The sequence below is a fragment of the Corvus hawaiiensis genome, chromosome 3 (genome assembly GCF_020740725.1).
Source record: "Corvus hawaiiensis isolate bCorHaw1 chromosome 3, bCorHaw1.pri.cur, whole genome shotgun sequence".
Classification (NCBI taxonomy): domain Eukaryota; kingdom Metazoa; phylum Chordata; class Aves; order Passeriformes; family Corvidae; genus Corvus; species Corvus hawaiiensis.
The window spans coordinates 65,904,943-65,916,053 of NC_063215.1; the positions used below are offsets into that span (position 1 = coordinate 65,904,943).

The 11,111-nt window shown below is 41.5% G+C and overlaps 1 protein-coding gene across 12 annotated transcripts in view; it reads left to right on the top strand.

Annotated features, from left to right (window-relative positions):
* The window catches only part of NHSL1 (NHS like 1), a 184,419-nt gene extending 173,879 nt beyond the window's left edge, over nt 1-10,540 (top strand). For 11 of the 12 annotated variants that reach the window (XM_048299705.1, XM_048299704.1, XM_048299706.1 and 8 more), the window contains one exon: nt 2,839-10,540. In XM_048299705.1, the coding sequence (XP_048155662.1) occupies nt 2,839-3,562 (724 nt within the window). In that variant the 3' untranslated portion in view covers nt 3,563-10,540. The remainder of the gene's footprint in view (nt 1-2,838) is intronic. The other variant, XM_048299716.1, reaches the window with a different exon arrangement.
* Nucleotides 10,541-11,111: the final 571 nt, after the last annotated feature.

The following is an 11,111-nucleotide window of genomic DNA, read 5'->3' on the forward strand; positions in this document are numbered from 1 at the left end:
AACAAAATCGTCCCGAATGGCAGCTAGATAACGTGTTGTTCACGTTAGGTGTCAAAAAGCAAAAAACCCAAGAAAGCCCCAAGGAAAGGAGCGCCCAGAGGCAGAGCAGGGAACGCGCGCTGCCTTCGAGCGGCGCTCCCGCAGCGCGGCCGGAGCCGCCCCGGGCCGGGCTGGGCGTGGCGCCGGCGCCATCGCGTGGCTGCGCCGCGCACTGCAACCCGCAGAGGGGCCGCCTCCCTGCCGGCGAGCCGGGGCTTATCCCGGTGTGCCGTCAGTTCGCACGGCTCTGCCCGAGGTCTGCATCGGGAGGGACGGACGGGAAGAGAGCAGCTGGAAGCTGGGAGGCTGCAGCATTTTGGATGTAAATGCTATTTGTTTTCCGTCTTTGAAAACAAGTCCGTTCCAGACAATACAAAAATTTAATATATGTGATACTGACTTTTTATAATTTACTGTTACCCCTTAGGACTTGACCTGTAGGAGCCATTCTGAAAATGGTCTGTTGCATTCATGTTGCATGGCACTTGCTAGAACTGTGGCAAATCTGGTTTTAGAATGAGATATTCTGGCCAGTAGCCTTTCTCCTTTATGTATGCAGATACAGAGTGGATCTCTGTGTATATGCACATACCCCTAATTCATGAGTCTGTGGGGAAATGGACAGTGGAACTGGATGTGACAGACTTGACACATTTTTTATTAAGACCTTGCTTTTGCTGGCTTTTGACTTAAACCAATATCTTCCTGGGTTGTTAATTAATAAAAAAGGCTTTGGTTTGCCCCCACTGTTCCTAAGAGGTATTATTTCAGTAATTGGCACTCTTGAATATGTGCTTTGGAGCAAGATAAGAAATTTAGTGGTATGTACATTAAGGACAGGAAGAACAGTCCTCAATTTTAAGTCACAGTTTTGTTTGAACATATACCCTGTCTGTGTCTTAAAAGCCACCGAAACCAAATTTGGTTCTTAATTTCAAGTTTCTTCCATAATTAATATATACTGAGGAAAGCTGGCTAGGTGCTGACAGCAAACTGACTGCTCTGCCCTGCATTCGCAGTCTTACTGGATCACTCCAAGTTAGGATCACAAAGCCTTTCCCTGCAGATCTTTGCAATTGAATTTTTTTTTCCAGTTTAATTACGGGTTTGCTAGCAATACAACCCCAGCATTGCAGTGTTTAAAGATAGCCATAGGTAGCCAAAACCCTAAGGAAGGAAAATCTTTTCCCTGTAACAAATGCAGAAATGTTCACATACAGACTCGCAGAGGATCCAAGCACCAAGATTATCTGCTGCCTACACATTAACACAGTTAAATCTAGATGAGGTTCCTACACTGGCCTCTTCTGAAGTCATCATTTTATCCCTTTGCTGTCTTCTGGTGTCCATTCATCCTCAGGCTGAATGGGCATTGGTATTACATTCTTATTCCAGAAAGACAGGTGGAGGCAGCAGCAGCTGCTGTAAATAACAGCTGGTACAGCTGCCTTTGGGGGTATCACAAGTGAGCTATGTATAAACTGCACCACTTAGGAGAGATGGGATCACTCCAAGGTCTTGGCACAGCCTATGGCAGTGTCCATTGCTGCCACCTACTCAGCTGATGGATCTTGCTTCTTTGTTTTTGGGGGTTTTTAAATTATCAGTAGGCTGTGATGCATGAACACATTTGAGCTTGCCTTGGCAGAATCTCAAGGCTTTTAAGAAAGTAAAGCTAAAGATCACATTAAGTAGAAATCTGTTTTACAAGGGGAATGGTCTGGATTGAACACATGCTTGATAAAAATTAATATGGAGTTTTATAGCATTATAATTTTATATTTCTAAGAAGTCCGTCGACTTGTTTCAAGTTTGTGCAAAAATATCATATTAGGCTTTATACAATCTTTTTTAATTAATTCTTGCTCAGCAAAGAAACAAAGCAGCTGTGCTGCAGATCCCAGGCATGGACATTTCTTTAAGATTTCTAGTAATGTGAAAATGAGGCAATGAAAGTCCAGTTTCCACTTATTCCCAGTTCCATGGTTATTTCTTAATTTTTTTTTTTTATGTGTTACCCCTGCACTTTGCATTTAAATAGATAAACACTCTGCTTTTTCATTTGGAAAGATAACTTTCTTGTCAGGAAGTTGGTCTCTCCTTCATTTAGTCAAAAATTGCAATGACAGAGCACCAACATAACTGTGAATTTTGTCTGTGCATCTTGAGAGGAGCTGGAGAAGTTTTTTTGGCTATTTATTTAATATTTGGATTAGGGAGGTTCTTTTTTAAAATCATTTAATCTGGAATTGTTATATGTGGCACCCATTTCTTCATCTTCAGCAGCAGTGCATTGCTGTGTCCTTTTCTCTAAAGGAAAGTGCACTAAACGACACCTCTAATTCTCCAGAGAGTGTCAAATGAAATCATAAAATGAAACAAAACAACCCATATACTCTAGATGACATACTTTGAATCAAGTCCCCAAAGTAAAGAGGAACAGCATGGTGTATAAATCTTTATAGCGCATTAGTCTGAGCAGTTGAATACTGACTCCAGAAAACCCAATTCACTAAATTTGCAGAAGTGTTTTGAACATCAGTATTGCCAGTTTTGGTAGTTTCATTGTTCCAGATTTGCAGAAAAAGAGTAATAAACTTACATCTCCGATACCTGCGTTAGTGCCTGTGCAGTTCTGGTGGTGTTCTTACTCATGCTTTAGATTTAGATCACTTCTCCCTTTTCCCTGTCTCTGTTTTAGCTTAATTCATTGTCATCCCTCTAAACTGAGTTTACTTAGGGGAGGTAAAATGTTTCATTTTTGTGTTGTCCTCTTTTTTGTGTGTGTTTCAAACTCAGATCCAAAAGGAAAGTCCTTGGCCGTAAAGATTCTGAAGACGACCGTACCCGCAACCATTCTCCATCGCCCCCCGTAACTCCCACTGGTGCTTCCCCAAATTTAGCTACCCTCAAACAAGCCGGATCTATTCAGAGAAGCGTTCGCAAGAGCAGCACCAGCAATGACAACTTCAAAGCCCTGCTGCTGAAGAAAGGGAGCCGCTGTGACACCAGTTCCCGTATGTCCGCAGCAGAGATGTTGAAGAACACGGACCCGAGGTTCCACCGGACAAAGACAGATGCCTCCCCTGACCTTTCCGACATCCCTGCCAGCTGCTCACCCAGCAAGAGCAAACGGGCCCAGGAAGAGTGGGCCAAGAGTGAGGGCCTGATGCCAAGGAGCATGTCCTTCTCTGGCACGAGGTACGGCCGGTCACGGACACCCCCATCTGCTGCCAGCAGCAAGTACAATGTCCGCAACCGCATCCAGAGCAGCCCCATGACTGTCATTAGTGAAGGAGATGGGGAAGTGGTGGAACAGTCAGAGGGCAGGGTCCGGAGGACTTTGGAAGAGCAGCAAGAGAGGCAGCTTGATATGTTTAACAGTGATGAAATGGACATGAATGACTTTCCGTATGCTGAGGAGGCAAGCTGCAAGGAGACCTTGGATCCAGCCCATGTAGACTTAATGACTCAACCAGGTGCTTCAAGGAAGTGTCTAAACTCTTCAGCTGAAGAAAGTTAAAAGGCAGTGTGACTAAAGGCTTTGGATATTAGTCTAGAAAATCACAGGGACTAGATTCCAGAAGAAAGCCCAGACCAGGACAAGGTTACTTTGCTGAGCATTTATTTCACGAACTGCATGTGTATGTTTAAATGCTAAAGCAATGATGGTTTTGCATGGTTGGGTTGGGGTGGGGAGCACTTGCTTTGAATGAGTGGTCTGTGGCTTAAGGAAAGTTAACAGTTGAATTTTTTGTGTAAAGCCTTAGAAGTCCTCTTGTGGGGTGGGGTGAGGAAGTTTTCTCAGAGTCTGTCAGGGTGTGAAGTTTTTCTTTTTCTTGAGACTGCAATTGTGCAAGCAAAATTTAGGAATAAGCCTGAAGTGGGAAGGCTCCTGTGGTACAAGCTGGACATTTGGTTCAGAAGCATTGTAGTTATGCAGTGTAGTGCATTTGTTAAGCAGAGAGAGGCACAATGAGGCACATTCACCTCTGAGAGAAGCTGGTAGGGTTGGTGCTGGGATTACATGGCTCCTTAGTGGGTATGACCCCGTGTTTGATGAAGTGTGTCCTGCTCGAGCAATGAGCTCACCAGGTTATGGATTGGTCCAGGGTACTGTACTTTTAATTCTTTTTCCTGAGGGAAAATGAACTATGTAGTTGATGTGGAAAAGGGAGCTGATTTTATAACACACTACTAGCTGCTATGCAGCCACACACATACGCTTGGTGAAACACTCATTTCCAAGTGATTTGCTTCCTTGGCTGGAGTATTCCCTTAGAGAACTAGAACAGCTGGATGTGTGCGGAGGATGCAAGCAGACAACAGGAAAGTGGGAGATGAATGAAGCAGTGTACTGCCAGAATTTGGAAGGGTTCCTGTCATGGTTTAGGAATGGTATTCCCCAATTTAGTGTTCCCACCAAAACACTCCAAGCCGTGTTCCGCTCACTCACTCCCCTCTGCTCTTACCTCTGCGGGTGACTGGAGAGGAGAATTGGAGGCACAAAAGGTGAAGTTTGGGAGCTGATAGAAGAAAAATCTACTGGAAACAACAGTGAAATAAGAAAATGGACAGTAACAGCAACAATAGTTACAGTGCACACATAAGAGAAATGGTTCACATGTGACTGCTCACCACACAGAGCAGAGCCCGGTAATGTGTGACCTGCTGCCCCACTTCCTTGTTCCCAGCAGTGTTGTGAGGTGGTGTAGAATAACCTCTGTGTCCTGGCCACAGCCCCTCCTGGCTACTGCAAAAAATGAATCCTGTCCTGGCCGGAACCAGGACAGTTGTGTTTCTGAATTAGAAAGTTGACTTGCACTACAAAGCTGTAGGTGGAGCCCATCTTTCAAAACTGAAACTTGGGAGTTGTGTTTTGCCAGAAATCTGTCGTTCATTTGTCAAAATGGGGAGACTATTACTTTTCATCACTTGAAATACAGATACTTGCTAACTTTTCGTTACCAAAGAATAAGTTACAGTTACTTTCCTTTCTGATTTGCCTGCAGTATTGGTCTTCTTTTTTAACCTTAATAATTTAGTGAGGTTCATTTTTATTGTATATTTTACAGATAATAAAAACATTTAAGGGTTTTCCAATTGTAAAGAAGACCATTTAATTAGAACTGAAATATTGGCTGGAGTTTTTGGTTCTTGGTAGGAATGAACCTTTTAATTTTTAATATGAATTTTGCATCATTTGATGGCATGCGCAGTTTTTGTATTGTTTGTAAATATTGAAAGTTGTTAAAATATCTTTTGATCTCCTTACCGTAGAATTTTTACATTTTTAGATTGCTTTTAAGAAGAAAAAGCACTCTTTGTAGATTATTTATTTTAGAGAAATATGCTTGTAATCTCTTTCTTCAATCCTTTACTTGTTAGTTATGTAAATTTCAGGGGCCTTCGTTTAACTCTTCCCTTCACAAGAGGGGAATAGTGCTGAAAATGCTGTGACTTTGCTTCAATAAAGAAAAAGCCTGCCAGTTGCCATATTGTCTTTTGAGTTGATTAAAATCTCCTTCAAAAGATGTGTCCCACAGCATATGGCAACCCACTGAATGCCATAATCCATACATCTTGCTACTAATCTCCAGCCTTCATTGCAAAATTTGCTAATGCACTTTAGAGACAACTAAAGTGTACTTACACATCCATCCCATTTTGGTATCTCAATTCTGAGACTAAAAAAGTTGAAATAATCCTAAGATTTTTCCAGTGTCGGGTGAGTGTTTCTACTACTTCTCTCCTGCTTGCAACCTGTCCCAGAAAACTAAAATTCTTGGAGAACCAGATTATAAGCAGAGTGAGTGAGAAGTGAAATGGACAAGTTGAATGCAGCTGCACTCAGTGGAACAAGGGTGGGATTAACTGGTGCGCAGTGAACTTTCTACCATTTTTATATGCCAATGATATTTAAAGAACCATTGGATTTTTAAAATGAAAATACAACGTAATTGGATAAAGTAGGTTGTTTCAGATATTATTAATACTGATCTGAACTATGTTCTGTTACAAAGAGTAGCAGTGGCAGAATGTTTTGCGCTAAACATCTTGTGAATGTTGCTTTGGTCTGTCTCCCACAGCTGATCATATGAAACATGAAAGGACTACGTCCTTTTCACAGCAGGTACTGTTCCTTTAAAAGCCACGCTAAATGCTAGCCAGTCCTCATGCCACCATCCTGACAGGATAATGTGTAATAAAAAATACTCAGGCTTTATGTTATTGTTTACAAATGGGAAAATCATCTAAGTGAAAAATTGATGCACTGGGGAAAATTATAGCTCTGGTGACTGCAACTTCTGCAGCCCTTTTCAGCATTATGCATCAAGTGCCTGTAGGAGGGAGCATAGCCAGTTTGTTCCCTGGTGCTGGCCAGCTGATGCTGCCCGTTGTTTTTATGGGCTATGTGGGGAACTCTCTGGAAAAGCCAGGCTAAATGCACACCCATTTTGTCAGTGCAGATACATGAGATTAAACTTGAGTGTTGCATGGGCTGAATTTCCTCTCTCCCTCTCTGGCCTGCTCCTCTGGTCTGCTCCTCTAACACCCCCATCTGATATAAGGTGAACTTGGGCTGAAGCTCAAGCTTTGGCTGATAATGCAGAAGGCAGTGTTTATGCAGCCCTACTGATGTTGCTGCATGACTACATTTTGCACAGTACAAGATGTAGTGAAATGCTGTAAATGTGCTGAAATGTGTTTAATGGTGCTTATAATATTTACTTAGGTAGGTGATGAAACTTTCTCACGGAGGTGTCACCGTGTCATCTCCCCGCAGGCAGAACTGGTTAATTATTTTGTCACTCTTACAACTTCAAAGTTACTTTCTTAGACAGTAAGGTTTCTCCATAGGGAGGTTTTGCAGTTGTGGTTTTATTGGTCTACAATTGTAGATTAAGTTTAGCAAATCTCTGCTAAAGACATCCAGAGCAGGAGAGAGGACACTTGCAAACTTGGCTGTACTGAAGAGAAAAAGCAGACTTGTCATCCTGATGCTTAATGCATCATACTGTTACAGGGCTTGTTCGGAGTTTACAGCTGGTCTGCAGTTTGCCTCTGAAACAAGAATCTTTATTGAAGCTCGATGTGAGATCAGTTTCTGGTTTTCCTTTTATTTGGAATGGTTTTCAACTTCAGTCTTTTTCTAAATTTTGCCCTATATTAACTTGTTTCATTCCTTTATGTTCAAAGTTCTGCTGTCAGATGTAGGCAGCCCCTGTCCCCCTGTGAATTGGAGCTCTCCAGTTATTCTGTTAATATGTTCACAAGGCTCTGGGGCATTTACAAGCCTTCAACTACTGTTTGTATACTGGAAAGGAGAACTTAATACCTTAATTGAAATGATGGAGGTTATGCAAGGAGCAATAGCTTGGTGAGCGGAGGTTTGGAAGGCTACTGGATATCAGTTAAAAGAATTGGGAAAGAAGTGGGTTATGATGGAGACAGGATTTTGAGAAACCAGGACTGGGATGCTGGTTCATGCATAAGGCTCTGCCTGAAAGAAGGCACTGGCAGAAAAGGTGAAGCAAGGAGATTACTGAGAAGTACAGTGAATGCACAGAAAAAGGTATGGGGTGGGCAGGCTACTGCAGATTCTAGATGATAAAGAAGTTTCAGCAAGTACAGAAGAGAGAAAAAGGCGAAGGAACAATGGAATAACACAGCAAGGGGAAAAAGAAAGTTTAGTCTGTGTGTTTCATTCTAATTCAAAGGGTGCAGAAGTCTGAAGACAGTCAAACATGGAGGGAAAAAAAAGCCAAAACCAAAACTCCTAACAATTTAGAGGAGGAAAATGCAAAATTGGGTGAGCTTAGAGGAGCAGTAACAGGCTGGAGTGAGGAATGCTCTAGGAGACCTCAGGCAGCACTGGATAGGTGGCTCTTGGGAGAGTTCTGTAGAAACACCAGGCCTGAAGTCTAGAAAAAGTAAAGGGGATTGGGAAGATCAAAGCTCAGACTGATCTTGTCTAATTTCTACCAAGAACTCTGCATCCATTGGTCCCAATGGACTGGCTACAGATCTCCAGACACCTGCACTGGGATAACCTGCTAAACCTTCAGTCATTTCCTGAAGCAAAGAGAGGCCACTGATGCATGCAGCACAGGGATGAATGTGTTAATAGATCTTGTCAGGTATTCTTTGGATACCCCAAAATTCTGGAAAAGCCATTCATAGCAGCAGTTACTGTTCAAACAAAGCTGTTGCCACAGTACATTTGAGTGATTCAAAATGATGCATTGTTTGCTTTTATAGGGGAGAATTAAAAGGATGGACTTCAACGGTAAAACCGTGTGTTCCATAACTTACAGTGGCAATGAGGAATCATTTTATCTGTTTTATTTAAAATAACTTCAGTACTCACCAAAGGGAACACATAATGCCCTTGGTAGCTTTATGAGTTCCCCCCCTTACACCTTATTTTCTGAGTAACTTTCAGAAGGGATTTCTTGCATAGTTAAGACTAGAAAAGTCTTCTGACAAAATTGATAATTTTCTTGCTTCTAAAGAGGTGTTACCAACTTAAATCAGAGTGCAGGATTAAAATCTTGCAACCATTCAGTGCTGGGTTGTAACTGTGGCTACACTGGTGTGAATTAATTAACACTCAACAGAGTAAAAATACAGCAATGTTTGATAAAGATGTGCTGTGTCATATCTTATCCTGAAAAACTTGGTAAAAGCCTTGATAATGCTTCCCCTGCAGAATGTTGGGTACATTTTATGTTGCAAATTTAGCTCTTTGCAGTTGGGTTCTTTCACATAATGTGCAACCAACCTTTTAAGGGCCAATCAATGCTTCTCCCAACAATGCTAATGGAAAATGTCATCCATTTTTAGTAGGAAATTGTCTGTTAGTAGTGAATCCAAAATGTATGTGTATAAGCATGAGAGGAGGTATATAGAGAAGAAAGTCCAATCCAAATGTACATGAGTTGCTTCTGTCTGTAGTATACTGCTCTGTTTGTGCACCAACCTTCAGTATAAAACCAGAATTGTTAGCTACTGAAGGAAAAAAAAAAAGAAAATCTGTCAGGACACATAAGGTAACAGAAGTTCCTGCATTTTCACTATCTTTGGAAAAAAACGGTAAAAATTTAAGTTCCATGTTTGGATAGTAAAAACTAATTTGGGAGGAACAAAATGTGTAAATTACAAAACCAAAACCAAACCCAAAACAAAACCCTGCAAAAAAATCCAAAACCCCAAAACACCACAAGATTAAATCCTACAAACAAAGAAGAAATAAAAGAAACTAAGTGACCTGTCTGTCATCTGGAGAGGAATGTTACTCATGTGCATCTCGGTAGTGCACTAATGTCTTCTTCAAAAGTCAGTCGAATATCAACTCAGTTTACTTTTTCCAAATGAAATTACTGTCTGTTTCTGACAGTCCTTTCACACTGGGTTGCAGAAAATGGACACAGAAATTCCTGCCTTTAGGAGTTAAATTTGGAAAAAAATCCTGATTTCTAGGTCAATTTAAAACAGGTGAAAGAGCATTACAATGACACAAGAATTCGGTGCCCAGTGCAGGGTCACCAGCTGAGAAGCTGCCTTAGTAGAAGATGGTCCCATCCTTTTTGCCTTCATCGGGATGTTGTAGTGTGCTGCCTGGAAGTACAGCCATCACAGACTATGGAGTGATAATGATTTTAATGTATTTACTTTTTTTATAGAGTCCTAATACAAAACACAAGTACATTTCAGAAAGGAGATCTTAAGGGAAACGTGTGCACAGGGAGCATGTGGCTGTGAGCAGAGGTCGTGCAGTTGCACAGAAGTCAAGATTTGGGTCTAAGGTAGCTTAAGTCTATTTGCAAGTCATGGATACAGAGTATCAAACCACTGGTGATCCCAAAGGAGGTTGGCATATCCCCATACACAGCACACTTGGATCTTTAGGGCAAACGTCAAACAAACTTAAATTACACAGAAAGGTCTCTTGTGATGTGATATACAGGAAAAAAGTGTACCTCAATGTCATATTCAAGAGACAGCCCTTTATTTGTTCCAACAAACACTAAGACTGATTTCTATATTCACTGCATTGCCTTGCAAAATTTGTCAGAATTTAAGATTGTGACTTGTGGAAACATGAAAAGTAGTTGATAGGTTATTTCTGAGTTTAAAAAACCACAAGCAGTACTCTGGTTTTAGACTTAAGCACAACCCAAGGCAAGCAAACTTTTTCTGAAGTGCAGCTTTGAAGTCCAGGACTGACTGCAACAACTTAGTCATCAAATTCATGGGATGAGTTTCTTGCATGATGTGACAACCTCATGTGGAGCCCTGTTGTATTTTGGGAACAAAGAATCTAAAAAATTATTTTCTGTGCCACAAACTTGCTCTCTCAAATGATCACCAGTGTCTGGGAAATTGTAGTGACCTCTTTGAACTAAAAGTCCATGTTAGAAATTATCTAAAATACTTGCTGAGAAAAGAGGGAAGAAAGTGTCTTGACAATAAACTGAAATGTCTTTCTCAAAAGTCATTCTGGTTGTTACTCTTGTTTGTTGGACTTTTCCTTCTTTGGATAAGCCAAATCTCATGTCATCTATTAATTCCTGTAGAGTGCCTTAGCAGTACTCTTTCAACAGGTATTTCCTCATCCTGCTTGAAACATCTTGCTAGCATCAAGAGTCTTTCTATGTGATATTGATACATCTTTTGGAAGGCGTGCCAAGAATAATAAATATTAAGGGAATCTGAGCTTGATTGTCCTTTATGCCCTAGTCTGTAGACCATGGACTTCCCAAAGTTCATCTTTCTAGGAAAATGCCATCAGGCAAAGCAACTCCTGCTTTTGTGCCAGTCCACATGCATACCTGACAGCACAGGGGCCTCCAGCCTTGTTGGCTCTTCAGCTGGTACAGACAGCCAAAACCTTTTTGCTAAACTGTGGATTCAGAGAAGAGTTTCCTGCAGGTACTCTCACATTTTCTAGCATGACCTGCCAAATCTTTGACATGCCTCTTGGAATGCCTGCTTTCCTTAATGCCAGCCCCAGGTGCCACCTTTTCATTCTGCTCCAGCAGAGCTCCAGAGACTGGCACTGACCTCCA